This window comes from Amblyomma mixtum, chromosome 7 (assembly GCF_055824585.1).
Source record: "Amblyomma mixtum isolate Tamu chromosome 7, ASM5582458v1, whole genome shotgun sequence".
Taxonomy (NCBI): Eukaryota; Metazoa; Arthropoda; class Arachnida; order Ixodida; family Ixodidae; genus Amblyomma; species Amblyomma mixtum.
Genome location: NC_143018.1, coordinates 17133856 through 17151023, shown reverse-complemented (window position 1 = coordinate 17151023; position 17168 = coordinate 17133856). Strand labels below are relative to the sequence as shown.

General features: G+C 49.3%; 1 protein-coding gene across 1 annotated transcript; it reads left to right on the top strand.

Annotated features, from left to right (window-relative positions):
- The first annotated feature begins 6366 nt into the window (after positions 1-6366).
- LOC149335117 (uncharacterized) lies at positions 6367-16126 on the top strand. Its single transcript, XM_089553881.1, has 3 exons — positions 6367-6672; positions 11239-11880; positions 16070-16126. The coding sequence occupies exons 1-3, from the start codon at positions 6367-6369 to the stop codon at positions 16124-16126; spliced, it is 1005 nt and encodes a 334-aa protein (XP_089410007.1).
- Positions 16127-17168: the final 1042 nt, after the last annotated feature.

Sequence of the window (17168 nt, the reverse complement as noted above, 5' to 3'; positions counted from 1 at the left end):
TTGTGCAGCAGTTGTCGAGGATAGCCATTCTTCTCGAGGTCGAGAAGAGCGCAGAGCAGGACTGGAGCAAAGACTGGCTGCACGGTTGTATAGAGCGGACGCGACGGAACGTTTGTGGCCAATGGGGTGGGCGGATTGAAAATCCAACTACTTCCCAGTGTGTGTGGGTTTCCGGAAGTTTTTAGACGTTTGTAAATGCGCCCAATGCTCGACGGCCAATTTCAGGGCTTAAAACACTGAACTTATTTATATTCCAGGAGAAATTTTCTTTCCTAAATACCCCAAACTCAATATCTTGAATATAAAACCGATAATGGTCCTATCATTGCAAAAAAAAAAAACATTTATGCATTAGGTTGGAAAAGGCTGCCGTTCCATTATCAGGGAATCTTTGCAGTACTGTTTACCGTGGAGCTCGTAAAACAAACTTTTACAAGAGAATATAGCAATTTGAACTTCTTATCAGTTGTACTCAGCAGAGCGGTTGCGTTTGTACATGTCGTCTTTTACAGGGTCATAACCGTTGCCCCACCCCTCGATGTACCCGGAAAAATTTCGAAAATCGCGGCAGTTCCCCGAGAGACTTCAAGAGATAATTTCAATCTCTGCTATTCTCAGGAGCGCAGAACAGTAAAAAATACACTAATATTGAGAGAGGGCTTTGTCTGTGCCCCATATCTCCATGGCCGATTGGGCTGGCACGGCGAATGGTCGGCTCACACCAAAGGATGGTATTAAATGTAACTTCAAAGTGCACGTCCTTTTGTTCTCAATGGAAGCCTGTTGTGTTATCATGCTCCGGAAGAACGCGGACCTGACACGACAATGAGGAGTCCATCCAGTATCTTTGTTGAATATGAGGTTTCCTTTCCAAAGGTTTCAAAGACATTGTTGCTATAACTTCTTCCGGGTGTGCGATGAGAGTTGCCAAAAACTAAAAATATCCAAAATTGATCCTTACGCTGGCGACCTTCGTAGCTGTCTTTGATAAGCCTTTATGAGCTTGATGTCAAAAAGCTGAACTGCTCAATTTCTTGCCCACTTGAACTTGCATTCAATGATGCCAGATTTTTCAAACCTATCAATCATATGTTTTGCCGAATGAAAGACGTCAGAGTGCCACTGCTGGTCGAATGCTTTTGAGTATATCTCGAAGCTTACGTGCACTCTTCACATCACACACATACACACAAAAAAAAAAAAACAATGTCACCCGCTCGCGTCGTCGCCGCCGATGTATACGCGCGCGATGAGCTGTTCGTTCTGCAGTCCACGGCCGCCCCAAATAGCATCACGTCGTTTCTTTCGCTCTCAGGGAGCCCATTTCTACCGTGCACTTGCGTAGCAACGAGACTGAGGGGCATGCGAATCAGCGGAGCTAATCTGCGTACCGTGATTCGGTTGGCGAGGAGGCCTTGCAGGCGTGTTAGCGGGAGGGCTGTTTCCTGTGGCAGCCAGCCCACGTAACTATGATGCGACTTGCTGTGAGAAGCGAGCTTTCTGGAATCTAGCGGGCAGCACGAGTGTTTTACATCGACAAGGCCCAATGCAGGCGGCACAGCCTGCCAGGCCTGCAAGTCGTTGTTCTTGTTGTTGCCTGCAAGTGTGCATTGTGTCTTCTGTGTGTCTTCATTCTCGTCCGTTTGTCCGCCAGCGCTGTGTTAAAAAAAAAAAAAGAGATCGCCCCTTTCGCCAAAAAGCGCTAGCTGCAGAAAGAAGAACGAATGTGTAAGAACCGGCAAAGAGAAAAAAAAAATGAGGCCAACGCGATCCAAGGCGCCTCGCAACTGAAAATAAACTAATGCGCCCCCACACTTGAGCACCGGAGGCATACGCGGTTTCGATCGGCGCTCTATAGATAGGCCACTGACAACGAAACAAGCGATGCCGCTTTTGCAGTCATGCGCTATCTTTTCTTCGTGAATAAAAGTTCTCAAGTTTCCTGGAAACGGGTTTCGCATTGTACCTGTGGGCAGGTTTGTAATATACGCAGAACTTGCATGAGAAACTGAGAGTTTGTCGCTCACTTTAAATCGAGGGCTGCGCAGAAAAGAAGGGATAGATTAACTGATTGGGAATAAACAACTGGAGGTTACACACACGCACCGCCTTAAGGGAAATGGATAAAAGCCTATATATGCGAAATGTGTCATTGTCTACTCTACATTGACATATCACTGGGAGCCCTGGCGCAGTGGTGCACCTTTAAGCGATGAACCAGTACCAGGGTGGTGAAACTTTCTGCACCTCCCAGCGGCCACGAATGACAGACGGTAGCGCCAATTCTTCCTTCAGTTACGTTCATAGCGAATGCTGTACGAGTTATCTCCATGACAACGGACGACCGAAACGAATGGGGGAGGGGGGGGGGGGGGGGTGTTCGCGTGTACGCATGCCATCTGCTTCACGCCCCTAGACTGGTCCAAAATCGGGCCCGCTAGGAGAGGTGGGCGGATGTATCCTTGTCTGCCTGCTGCGCGCGTCCGCTCTCCACGCTTGGCTTCGGTTTTCGCACAGTTTTTTTTTTGTTTTTTTGCTGTTTGCGGCACGTTTCAATTTGCTGCGCCGCTGGTCAACAACGGTAATCGCAGTGCTGGGCGAATGTACGGAGAACGAAGAACACATTTTTCATGGTTTTATTGACACACATATCCTTCCCGTTACTTTCACTCTAAAATCAAAAAGATATTTCTCATACTAGTCTGCATGTCTATGTTACAGCATTCCGTAAAATACAAATAATACGCGTCGGCGCACCACGGACGTTAAGTTTATCTCTAACAGCGCCGCTGACATTTCTGTACATCATTTCATGCATCAATCACGCAATACATGTGCGGTCAGTCCCACATAATATTCACCCAATAAAGAAGGTTCATTCAGTCTGTGCACCGTAAGTGCTCACCGCCTAATGCGTGCACGATGACCTGGGTGACCCACCTAGGTTGTTTCTCGGCGGGCGGCCACCTGGGCCACCCTACGCCACCGGATTTTCGCTCACAACAACGACTTTCTGGACAGCGGTGCCTGAACCGCTATCGCGTCAACGTAATCTCTGTGAATGCAACTGAATATCCTAGGCAGAAGCCGCGTCAATCATGAACACATGCACAATCAATGCTACGCAATGCACGCAAAAAAAAAAAAGCGGCAGATCGTACGTGTCAATCTAAAAGGGCTACTATTTAGTTCAAGCAAACACGGGATGTTTCGCTTGTCTCAAGTCCGTAACGGAACTGCCCTTCTCTGGGCTACACACAACCAATGCGCTCTTGGAAACCGGCACTCACCGCGCCATTGCAGCGCGTCAGGGAGGCTGAGCAGACGACGAAAACACTGTGTGCGATCCCATGTTCAGAAGCCGACCGAGGATCTAGAGGGATTAGTGCACGCACTTCCTGCAGTGCAAGTGGAGGTCCCTTGGGGGCAGGTGATCTGCAGCAGAGGTGAATTAGCAGGCCCGTTCGTTGTCCGCGACGCAGCAGTGACCGGGCACCCCGTTCGAGCGAACAAAACATCAGTGTTGCGTGAGGCGGTCAATGCGCTCGCAGATCGCGCACAATAGTTGGAAACCACGTTCACTGCTCTCTAGGCTGCTGAGGTCGCCCCGAGCGACGCAATGGAGGTCGACATCTGGGCGGTTGCAAAGTGCGCCTTGTTCCCCAGGTGGAAAAAAAAAGTACTTACTGCCAGCGTAAATAGAGACATTAAAGTCTTCATATTAGCCACCGCACCGCGAATCCAGGCTGCGTCCGAGGTCCTCAGTTAGGTCGGCGTGCAACACCAATCCGGCGATTAAGATTGTCCTGATTTGATGGTGTTGATCTCTTTTATAATCGGTTCTGGTAATTCGCCCACATCCAGACCTGCATCGATGACTGCAAGCATACACAAGTTCTGCAGCGTCGGTGCTAAGTGCAACACGTGCAGGTCCGTCAGATCCTCTTCTTCCTCAGAAATGTCCTCGAGATGCTCTTCGTCCTCACGGCTGGGTGGAGGCCCGAATCCACAGAAGACCAACACCCTCTCCCCAAGCACACAGCAGCCGGGCGAGTACCTCGCAGACGGGCCTGATCCAACTGGCGTCACTTTAGTCCAGCACGACTGTTCGGCGTCATACTTGTGCATATCTGCAAAGCATGTGTTCAGCATTCCGTTGTAGCCACCGAAGATATACAGCTCTCTATCGTACACGAACGCAGAGTGGCACTCGCGTCCCTCCGGGGCCACGCCTTGCCCTTGTGGGCGTACCCACGTCGCAGTGGTCGTTTCCAGATAGTATAAGCAATTGTCATAACGGTCGCCGGGTCGCGAGCCTACTAGGCTGCCACCCCAAACGTACATGCGGGTTCCAATGGCGGTGGCCGTGTGGCAGCAGCGCCCGAGGGGGGCCTCTCCGCTGGTCGGGACACGATGCCACTCCAGGGTCTCGAGGTCCAGAAAATGTACAAAGTTCGATGAAACCCTGTCCGTGCCACCAAATATGTACATCCGGTGACCAAGCACGCACGCCGAGTGGTTGATGTCCGCTTCCGGGATTTCGCCGCTGACGTCCGGCCGGCTCCATGTCATGGCTTGGGTATCGAAGCGCCATAGACCGTTATACGTTGGGCTGATGTGCCATCCGCCCCACATGTAGGCGCACTTATCGTAGGCTACAACGCTACGGCCGGAAACGCTAATCGGCGTATCACCGGGTAGCGACTGAGCCGGCACGAAATCCCACCCTGACGATGCCGGGTCAAAGGTGTACACGACGATGAGGCACCCTGAGAGTTCATCACCACCCGGGAACCAGGTGTCGCAAGAGTGGAAAGAGTAGATCTTCCCTTCGATGGCGACAGCCTTGTGATTAAGGCGTCCTGGAATGACATTTAACCTCAGCGTCCACATTTTGCAATGGCAATCAGTTCATACGAAAGATGAATCGGGCCTCTTTTCTTTACAGCTATCGGGCGCACGCTGAAATAAAACCTGGTAGGCGTTGTTCGTTTTTCTTCAGGTCTTCGTTTCACACAGTGAGCTGCTCGTCCGCCGTCTGCCGCAATCACGGTGTGGTAGGCTGTGTTCATATCTGCACAGGAAAAAGAGAGGAGGAAGACGCGATGGAAGGCTGTCTCCGGGAGAGTGCCAGGCGAGGGGAAACGCTCTGCACTGCGGGCGGTGCATGCGCATGCGCGTGCGAAGGCGACGCTTATCGTATTCCTCTTCACCTCTGTTGAGCGCATCGTTCGGTGTGATGACGTGACGCGTGAGAAATATTTAGCCACTTGACTAATGAACGTCTTGTCTGATTGATTTGCATGTAACAGCTATCGGGCCCTGTGCACGTGCAATATTTCAGGCGGGCAGGATATTTCGAACGGAAGAGAGCAGAGTCCGCTACGACCAATAGCTCGACCTGCAACTTAGGGCAGAAGCCCATGTGCTGTGCGATGTCAGTACACGTTAAAGAACCCCAGGTGGTCGAAATGACCGGAGGCCTTCACACTACGGCGTCCCTCATAGCCTGAGTTGCTTTGGGACGTTAAACCCCAATAAACCAATAAACCAAACCTAGGCCAGAACAAAATGCGAAAATCAAAGCTACGCTTCCATAGGTGCAACCGTGAAGTAGCTTGTAAAATGCATTCGAAAATATGGTACCAACGCGCAGCGCACCAAGGTCGCTCATATCACGTGATTCAAGGGCGCGTATCGACGCTATCTTAGAAAAAACACGAGCCTTAAGCGATACTTGCCGCGAATTTTGTCGCGGCAGTTCCCGTTACAGGTGGTAACCGTGCTGTCCGTTTGTATGCAGAATGTAAAGATTTATACTAGACTAAAAGGAGCGCAAACAAGACGTTGGATAAAGAAGGGCGGATTTAATGTTAATGTTCATTTTTATCTCAAAAAAACATTAAAAAATTGTTTCGGGGTTTATGGGGCTTTAACGTTCCAAGCGACTCCAGCAATGAGGGACGTCGTAGTGAAGGGCTCGGGAAATCATCCGGACGCTTTTCTGTAAAGGGCTTCACCAACAAAGCATTTGGATTTAAGGACAGTGAAGGAAAAATGGATTTCAAGCGAGTAGAAATAACAAAGAGAAAGCTACCTGACTGGTGGCTAAAACCAAGACAAGAGCGAAATTTCGCGAGTCATGGCTAGGTGGAGTTTGTCGCCGCCCCATTGGTTCAGCCTTATCCATCCATTCATCCTGAAGTTAAAGAAATAATCGCAGGGCTGTGTGAGCGCTTTAGTCTTCGCCAGCACCCTGCAGAGAGCACACCGCGTCTGCCATCGAATTCGATTCTCTTTGCGGCGATAGCGACCGCGTTTGCCTGTCGCGGCCTTCACTACCGGCGCCACCAACTGTTCGGCTCGATGTGTACTGTGCCCGACCCAGCAAACGGAAGGCTGCTGCGGCTGAGCGCTGGAGGCGTTGGCGGTGTCAAATGGAGGCAGACCCGGTTTGTAGAGGACACCATTCATCGCTACGCGTGTTCCCTCTGTGGGGTGGTTTCCAGAAGCACACTGCTGCTGCCTTGCACGCACGCGCTTTGCATGTCCTGCAAGACCGGCATCTGCCAAGGTGACGCCGGAGGCCTTTGTCCTCTGGACCGGGAAGCCTTCGACTATGAAGAGTGCACGAAGATTCCTTTCCCCGAGAAGAAAATCGGCAGTCTTCAAGTAAGTGCGCAGTGCCTGATTGGCTGTTTACTCATAATTTAACTGTTCATTTACCAAAGCTGTCGTGACAGCAGAGAAGCGTTGGCGTGCGGACGCCTACATTCTTTTACTGTTATATGCACGGAGCTTGTAACCATAACGCAAGATGCATAAGAAGCACTATCTTATTAATTTCAGAGCGTTAGCTCTTGTGGTCGTGTTTCGAGGCTCCGAGTTATGCTGATTCCACGGATAGAATTCGTGATGGCGGCCTGCATAACAGCGACATTGTATTAGAGGGTTAAGCTCTACTTCTCTGGTTCCGGGTATCAGCGTTATGCGTTGTAAGTTATCACGCAAGTCATAATCCAGTGGTTTCCATGGTTGCCGAGGTGCTTACATCATGGAATAAAATGACAGGCGGCAGCTTAAGGCTCGAGCACGGCAACTTAAAAGTTCATTGTTTGGTTCGGTTTATTGGGGTTTAACGTCCCAAAGCGACTTAGGCTATGATAGACGCCGTAGTGGAGGGCTCCGGAAATTTCGACCACCTGGGGTTCTTTAACATGCACTGACATCGCACAGTACACATGCCTCTAGAAAGTTCGTTGTGTCGATCCCGTATATATATCCGTGTCTGGCAGGCGCCAAAGTCGGGCCACTTAGTCCCGACATTCGTGTAAAATTTGTGGGCCAACAGTTTGTCGCAGAATGTTCCGAATGGTGTCACACGATTCAGCTTTTCGTCCAGCGTAAATTTACTAGGTAATTTAGAGCATAGCTCGCGGCAAGATTCGAACCGGTGACTTATGTATCCCCAATTCCACGTCTTTACGAATCTTCATATGAACATTGCAGCTCAACCGTTTGCCGCAGAATGTTCAGGGTCGTGGAATACGATTTCGTGTTTCGTGCAGCATAAACTTACAAGTTAGACTAGCTCGTGGCAGGAATTCGAACCGGCTGCCTATGTTACGTGTTTTTACACTCGATATTCTATCGCCGTCTCAGCATCGGCTTTTTTTTTTCTTTTCATTGCAACTCGGTTGCCTGCAAGCTTTGGGTTGTAGCAGTGTTCCTACAAGTGGGTGGCTTTGCACCCACGTTATTCGAGCCGCCATCTAGCGAATAGGACTACAGTGAAAGGCAGCGCGCTTACCTGGTTCGTTTATCGCTGCAGGCTTTAGTGTTTGAAGCTCAGCATGCTTCAGCATCATTGCAAACGTGACGTCTAGTGCAGTCCATATGTGCATCGGTTCATTAATTTACTGCAATTTTCGGTCCACAGTTCGCACGCGGTGTACAGACAGTAGGCATCAATTCTGACTGAAGAACAAAAACTGTTTACTTGATTGCCTGCATCCGGTAGATAAAACAGTTGCACGTTTTGTGCTATCACTTTTTATGCTAGAACTTTTTGTGCTATCCTGAGTAATAACGAAAACATATAATGCTGCGTAGTGCGCAATTTATATCCCCCTCCCCCCCCCCCCCCCCTTTAAAAGGCAAATTCGCATTTCTAGGTGTACATCCAACGTACTGCATACCGAACTCGACTGTAGTCTGTTTCTAGCCACATGCGGCACTACTGATTGGTGCTTATAACGGTAAGCTCTACGTTCAAATTGGAAGGTTTTATCTTGCTTCATAACTAGCGTTAACTTCAGTTCATCACGGTCGTTTATTCAACCCTAAAAGGGCCATGACATGGTTGTTCTTCAGACTAATGTTTTTATAGATTTCAGTAAATAATACAAGAGCCTGTGATGCAATTGACTGTAAGCGGTTTCTAGCCCTATGTAGCACTACCGATTAGTGCGCTAGAGTAAGCTCTACGTACAAGCTGAGAAAGGTTTTCAATTTGCAAAATTTGAGTGTCCAGGACACGCTGTATATATCCCCCCCCCCCCCCCCCCCCCCGAAAAAAAAGCGACCGAAATTGATACCGGGAAACTCCTCTCACCGGCAGTGACCGCCATACTGAATACTCGCGTGCCGTCACAAGGGCGTACACAGAGCAGTGTCGTCTGCTGTCGTTTTTGCAATGCGCGCAACGAGGTCCTACTTGCGTGTGCGATCGAAATAGCAGTCGTTGCTGTGCGATGTCAGGGCACGTTAAAGAACCCCAGGTGGTCGAAATTTCCGGAGCCGTTTACTACGGCGTCCCTCAAAGCTAGAGTCGCTTTGGGACGTTAAACCCCAATAAACCAAACCAAACCAAGCCCTCATATGAGTGACTCGTGTCGCAATATCGACAACAGTAACGTAGATTTCCGTCGGGATAGCAAGGGTCCGGTCCCGCCAGGCAGATGCGACGCCGATCTAACCTCGGTGGGCCTTTCGGTACGCAGATAGATGCTGACGCTGACGCACCGGTCTGTCACACTGGTCCGACGACGACGTCAGCATGACCAACTACCCCGTAACGCTGTAAAAGGTGTGCGTAACGCGACCCAAGAGCGTGCGATGAGGGACTAGTTGGCATGATATTCTGTACAGTTAAATATTTAAAAACTTAATCGGAAACCACGACCACATGCTAGCCAAGGTTACACACGAGACGTACGAGCACCAGCGAAGATGTGCTTTCATCGGGTGCCGGCGCATGGAAACAAACGGCGAGGCAAGCGACACGGGCAAAACACAGCGCGAAGGCGCTGCTCGTCGCTTGTCGCCGTCGCTAGGCCCGCGGCCGAGCGAAGGCATCACTCCCGGTGAGGCAACGGCCTAAGAAACTGCGCTGGTGCCTACCTTATGCCTGTAGAAAAAAAAATGGCAGTGGCTTAGCTGTGCTATGCCACGATATACGTAATGTGAGCGGCTAGCTGCCAAGCGACAACCTCGGGGTCTTAGGAACTGAGGTTTTCCAGTCTTCTCCGCCGACTGGCAGCGGCTCGACACTCTTCAACTTCCATGAAGAGCCCATTGCATCAACCATATGCCCCGCGCGTTATAAACTCAAGGTTCGCCCTTACCGCGCATGCGCAGTAGCGGGCACAGCGGCAGTCGTAAACACAGTGGCGGGCGCACGCAGCTCCAGCGCGTCTGCTGATACGATGACGTCACGCTTCTGGAAAGCGTCGACCGGCGGAGCGTCGGAGAGGAGCGCGCGCACCGGCGGCGGCGGCGGCGGCGAGGGGGACGTTGCGCCTCTCGTGACGTCACGCGGCTGCCGCGTCTGCGCGATATGGTCGGCGCAGAGGGCACGCGAAGCTCCTTCCATCCCGCGTAGTGTAGCTTACGCTACAAAAAGCGAAACGAGCCGCTGCGTTTCATATCTTCACACTTTAACAGTAATCGGCGATTAACTTTTGCCAGATTCTTAAATATCAGTCGGCGGCGTACTGCCGGCGTACTGTGAAGGGCCCGATAGCGAGTACATAGAATATGTGCGTGCGATTTCGGCGATTGCGAAGAACGATTTCACAAGCCTTGGCGTATGCAAATGGCAGTCGAGCGTAGTTCTGGCTACAGTAACCTCGAACCGACGATTGCTTACATAGCAGGATGCGCGTACAATACTGGAGAAGTGCCGATGTAGCTCTGTCTTCAGAGCTTACGCGGAAGCTAGGCAGCCGGCAGCAGTAGTCGCCGTGCGCTGTCCTCAAATAATTGAGCTGTTTTCATTAATTCAAATGGTTGCCGAAAGATTTTCTAAATAAAGTGATTTAAAATCAAGAATTGGTGACATCGGAGGAAGCAGATGCAATTAGGCGGAAGCGGCACGGTGTAATGCGAAGTGTTTGCTAAAAATGATCGCATCAGTGGCGCTTATCGTAGCGTGCGCAGGAGTGAAACTACAAATAATTGAGAGTAGATATTTAAGACAGGGAGAGCCCATCTTACTTTTTATGGCAGGGAAACGGAGAGTACTGTTTGTCTGAAAATACTGCGGCGCAACGCGACGACAACACAAGAAAGAAAAAGGCAACTCAGGTGTACACTACCAGCTGTGTACTCGATGAAAATGGACATATTTATAACGCTCACTCACCATGTCACAACGCTGTCTCAGCACAGCCAGTAACAAGTAATCTGCAAGTGCCAAGGCTAAATAGTTTGGTTTATGGGGTTTAACGTCCCAAAGCGACTAAGGCTATGAGAGACGCCGTAGTGGAGGGCTCCGGAAATTTCGACCACCTGGGGTTCTTTAACGCGCACTGACATCGCACAGTACACGGGCCTCTAGAATTTCTCCTCCAAAGAAATTCAACCGCCGCCGCCGGGATCGAACCCGCGTCTTTTCGGTCAGCAGCCGAGCACCATAACCACTGAGCCACCGCGGCGGCGACAAGGCTAAATAAAAATCGCAGAACGCTTCTTCCCTGCACTTAAAGCACTAGCTTATAACAAGCGTTACAAAAAAATAAAGATAATTAGTAAATAAATTTCTTTTTTAAAGGCTGAGTAATTGTGACGTCCAATTCAAGATTGAACTTGTGTTTTCGCACGCCAACTCGGTATAACTACGTCCAACCACCACCCAATTTTTTCTTACGTTTTTGGTGGTCTGGTCTAGTAACCGCATTTTTTTGTAGTAGTTTTGAGGCGTGATTTTGTTTCACCCTGCCTTTGTTTCACCGCCAGGTTTATTGCTGGAACGACGTCCATGGCTGCCAGTACGTGGGTTCCCTGCCAAGTGTGCTCCGACACTACGAGGACGAATGCGCCTTCCATGCAGTCGAGTGCCCGCGCTGTGGCAACAGTGTTGCGCATGTGGCCTTAGCGACGCACTACGTGAACAGATGCAGCGACGCCGCCCGCGCTGTTTCCACAACCGACAGTCCGGACTCAAGAGGCGACCGCGTCTTTCGAACAAATGATGTCATCTCCACCCTGGAGGAATTCAAGGCGCTCCTTAGGGAACCGTTCCAGAACCAGCTGCCCGCAATGGAGAGCCAGGTTAACCGACTCTCAGAGGACATGGCAAACCACGCTGTCCTCATGCGGGAAATCGTGGAAACACTCAGAAGTACGAATGGTAGTTTGAACTACGGGCGCACACAACCTGCCGAAGGACCTTCAGTGGCAGTGAGGGAACAGGTACAGTCGCAGCCCGAAGACCTCACCCCTCAACTGAGTGTCGGATCTAACGAAGAAGAGCGCGCAGAGGGCGAAGCACCTTTGGAGTGGAGCTTGGAGAAGAGGCACATCCTGCGAAGACTGGAAGTGTTGGCCGGCCAATCACTCGCTTACCTCGAAGACGGGTACCCGACAGCTGTCCAGCATGTGAGGCGGCCTGTTGCTTGGTGGGAAGACGTTCCTCATTCTTGCAGTACCGATATCGTCGAAGTCTTACATGTCTACTCTTTTGAGAGAAGTCGTGGAGAGAATAGGCGCGTCCTTTACTCCTTGAAAGTTAAAAATGCTCGCGGCCTTTACACCCAGACTCCTGAGTTTAAAACGGTCCTGACAGGGAACAAGTGGCACTGGAAAGACGTTTACCTCAGAGTCGCTGTGGGGGCGTGTGTTGAATTCTTGGACCTCCGTTTTAGCTTTGAAGGTACCTTCGATACTTCTCGTTTGGCGTCACATGTGGAGGACGTGAAAATCTGGAATAAAGAAAGAAATAAGAGTGTTTGTTTCTTGGAAGAGGTAGACGTTCGAGAGCTGCTTGCTGAGGGATGGCAGCAAGAATTCTTCCGCAGTTGGTCACACCTCGAATCGAATGGCTTCACCAGTGAGAGCGAGATCAGCTTCGATGTCTTCGTGGTGGACACATAACACCTATGACCTCGTTAGCACTATATCCACAATCGATGTCTTGGACAACTTGGAACCGTATATGTTTACAAATATTTGTGTTACGTCGGGATTATAGAGTTATTTACGCGTGCTTGTGCATGTTTCCGTAACTTACGAATTTGTCACGTGCGAGGGTCAGCTCGCGACTCAAGGGTTCTGCCCCTAAATCTCTTCAGCCATCGCTACATGCTGGACGAAAAGCAAATAAAGGCAAATTATTCAGCAAGAAGTACTACTATAGACAGAGAGCGTGCGAGTCGTTTCGCCTGCTAGCGTTAGAAATTTTAAGGGTGAATTCACGAGTTGGTAACCGAGACATATATATAGTGCGTCCAAGTGTTATCTTTTTATTCTGTTTTATGTACAAATAAATCCTAATTATTGTCTATCATTACGGCTTGAGGACTTCTTCACGAGTTTTTATTTGACTGTAAAATTTCGCTTCTGTTCTGTCTCTTCATCAGTGTGTTGGTGTGCCCAGTGGCTTTCTAGAGTTGTGTTCTCTCCGCCTTTATGATATTTCTCTTTTGTATTCCGAGTATTTCGAGGCTTTGAAGGCGTTCTCGCTTCCAATGCCGGTTACCGGTGCATCAGCTCGCCTTGAATTACGCTATCATAGAAGGAAATAGCCTTTTGTGTATGCGTTTATAAATTGTGCCCGTTTATTTTATTATTCTGACCAATGTGACCGCATCTTTTTTCCTCTTGATGATGGTTTTTGCTCTTGTGTTTTAGTGTCTTTTTAAGGTTACGTTTTAGTCCTGACACTGCTTTTGCTACGAGCGTTTGACTCTGCTTTTGATATGATCTTTCTTGAGCAAATGCATCCCGACTGTGGCGGTTCGGCCTCGGCTTCTTGTGTCTCTGATATACTGGCATGTGCGCGTACGTATCACGTGGTTTCCTTTGACCACGTCATTTTCCATACTGTTGGTGGATGCGCGGTCGGATTTTGCGTTCCCGCGTTTCGTCAAGTGATGTTCTTACCTTGTACAGATTCCGGTCTGTTTCCTGCAATAAAGCAGACATCATTGTCAGCGCTGCTCCTATCTTCTGTTTCTTCGGCGCTCTTTTTTAGGGCTGCTTACTCTTTCTGGATGAATTACCAACTATTCCACAAGAAGCTATTAATACATTCTGAGACAATACAATCGTTCTTTCACGCTAATGGTGGCTGCGGTGAGGAGCCTTATTGGAAAAGACCAGGTAAAGAAACTCACGGAACGCCTGAGAAGTGGCGCTCCGTTGTGGCCAAGTGGGTTTGGCGTTCTGCTGCTGACTGGTCACGGGTTCCATCGAGGACGCATTGACCGTACCTCGATGGAGGTGAAGCAAAAAAGCGCCTGCTTTCTGAGCGATGTCTGCGCACGTAATTAATCCCAGGGTGGTCTATATGTATCCGGAGCCACTGCTACGGCGTCTCTCAAAGCCAGTGAGTCTCTCCGGGACGATAAACGCCACAATTTACAATCACACAAAAAAAACTGTTTAAAGCACGTGTATGAACGCAAATAATGCCATGCCAAATTGCCTCCTGTGCTGCCCTCATTTTCAACTTATTTTACTGTTTTTTAGTCACCTATATAGTGGTGCATGACCATGAAAACTGCCATGAAATCAGGTTTCAGCTGCAAGGCTTTGATCGAGCCTGTAAGGTTAGATCGCTTCATCTACGATAATAGCTTTCAAAGCCCAAGCAGACGACAAACAGATTACCCCTGCTGCTTCCGCTTACGCCGCAGCCGCGCCTGCAGACGGCAAAAAGAAAGCGTGACTCAAGCTCACGTGGTACCAGAACGATTGGTTACGCTGGTTCAACGGCTGTACGGGCAGGCGGTGAATAACTGACATGCTGATTGCCGTGCCGTGAATACATTAGCTTTCACCTGGTAATTACTTGCACAATAGTGCGGACGAAACTGAAAATTCTGTATCAACGACGTCACTATACAAACTTCCACAGTCCATATTTTCAAGTAAATATCACCCAATATATAATATTGGAACAGTTATCAGAGTCTAACCGTCTAGTTATGAGCCGTCTTGATCGTGGTAAGAACAGAAAACTAGAACAATGGTCTGTAGTGTTCATCTTACCAGCATCGACGCAAGCGTTCATATCAAGGCTAGACAAAACGTCATTGTTCCTGACTGATAAGCTAATCCACCAGGTGGATTGATAATGATGTTTTTGATAAGGAATGATTCGAACAAAATTATTTAACCGTGACCGTCTTGCCTTTCAGATCAATAATGAAGTGACCGCCTATTACTAGTAGGTCCTTCAGGACATGAGGCGCCAAAATAGTTTTCATAGGGGACAAGAATTGGCACATAAACAAGTCTGGAGGGCGATTACTACGCCTACTATGAGCTCTTTCTTGAGTTGAATAAAAACCGCTTCCCTGCTTTCGGAATTTTGGTGCGGAATCACTGAGCTCTTTATGACTTACGCTGCTTTAAATAAGAGTGGCGCAGCAACCTGGAGGGGCTCTATCTTTTGGTAATGGTACTGTAGTGTAGCCAGGTATGCAGGGGAACTCACCTTACTTTGTCCAGGTCTCCATTACAGCAGTAAGATCATATTGTAGAGAGGAAGGCTAGAAGCTGCCAGAAAGAAAGAGGACAGGAGCTAAAGAAACGAATACGACACCATGGGCGCAGCATTGTTTCTGTTTCCCTCTTCGTTGAAAATGAATCAGCTAGCCCACAAGACATGCCACCAAACATGGCACCAAAATTAGGTGTCTATACGCCTTTAACCAGTGGAAAATGAGGCTGATATGTTCGCGCTCTACGGATTCAAAACCCACTGTAGACTCTAAGCATGATGAGTTTTCCAATGCGACTTCTAGCTATAAGGCTTCACATGGACTACGGCGGACTGAGTTTACGCAAATGTGGGTTATAATGCTAACGCAAGAAAACGATTTTTCTGACGCAAACGCGCTTTGACACAACCGTAGACGTGCGTTTTGATCCGGCATCGCAATTTTCAAGCACCTCACCCAAATACCCAGCACCTCCACCAAAATATGTAACGGAAAACAGGGCGACAGGTCGCTAACCAGCAGAATGTAGCAGCCAGCCAGCCAGCGCGAGACACTTCAACGTCTTCGAAGACACTTCAGCGCCACCTGAGAACGCCAGGTGGCAATATTTTCAAGAATCGAAACCCATAAAGACGGTTAGTTTCCGAATGCTCGACCAGAATTTGGACGTCAATTCGGCGTCATGTTCGCCATCGCGTTCGCCGTGGTTCCCGGGTGATGTTCGGCTTAACCTGCCCACAATGAGATCTAAAAATTTGGAAGTGGCTTAGCTCAGCTTGACCAGGGTACACGTAGCGAAAGCAGTTTCGTCTACTGACGTTTCGGTAGCGACACACCGTAGTTGTCGTTCAGCAGCTTGGCGGCGTCTCTTCGCGAGACGTTCCTCTCGTTCTTCGGGCGTCTGGGCCGCCCGCTTTGCCTTTCTCGCCTCGTTATCACGCTGTCGGCCGGCCTTGTACCATTCGAGGGCTTCTGGGTTGGAAGACTCAATTTTACGCAGCCTGTTCCGCTGCCGTGACGAGCACGTGGCCACTCTACTTCTTCCATGATGCGCGTCTGAGGAGCGAGCGCATCGCTTCCGGCTTGTATCCCAGCTGCACTGTGTGACTGCGCATGCGCAGTGCGGCGCCGTGGGTGCCATGGTACTGGTTGCCATGGTAACAGCGCATCCGCAATAGTGGCCTTTGGCAGGCTCCGCGAAATGCGCTTCTGCCAGCCTAGTGTAGCTTTTTCTAAAAAGGTGTTTCGTGCCAAAAAGGTACTTCGAAGCACACGTCTACATATAAGTATTTTCTGGATTGCGTGTTTTTAACGGAAGATTTGATGAGACAGAAGGTTTAGGAATAAATAAGAGTTGATTTATAGCGCGCGAAAGCGAATGGCAACAAGTGACCCTCAGCTGTGGCAAGAAAGAAACGCTGCGCCGCAACCACAGGAAAACGAAAAGGGCAAGGCTGGCCAGGCAGCTCCCGCTTCTTTGTGTACAGCAAGGGTGGCTGCGGCCGGTAGGTACCTTTAGCACGAATGCTTTCCGTACCGGCTGGCTTCACATAGTACCATGACACATTTAAGATAGGTGTTTACCTCTGTTGGAATGGGCAGGCGTTCCCAGCAAGAAAAACTTTCTCCAATTACGTTACTGACAACACATGCCGCATGATGCGCTGTGCATTTCTGCAGCGCAATCTGCCAACTGAGGTTTTACTCCATTAAAGGGACCATACCAACAGTGCAGATCTCGCATAAATTAAATTGCACTTAGCCCAATCCCGAACTCTTGTTAGCGTACGCAGGTTTTTTTATGCCCACCAAGAAAAGCTTGGCAAGTTCGGATTCGAATGCTAGGTAGTTGACCTCCTGAAAAAGATCTTGATTATGAGGCCATTCATGAATTTCAAGGCTAGTAATAATCTTCAAAGCTATAACGCGTTACCGTTGAGACTCCCTTTCTGCAGAAAATTCGGTATCGGTGTTGAGCGATGAAGCAGATGTCTCAGATGTAACTTATATCACGTTACTTATAATAGTAATGTTTATTTTGCCACCATGCAGTACATGATAGGAGGGCGCCCATAGTAAAAGCTGTCTTCTGGCTCCTTGACTACGCAACGGGCACCAAGACTTAACAATTGGCGGCATACAGTGGTGGCTAACAACAAGACATAATACATGCGTACAGGTGCAATAGACAAATTATTATACGGCATTAAGGCACGATTA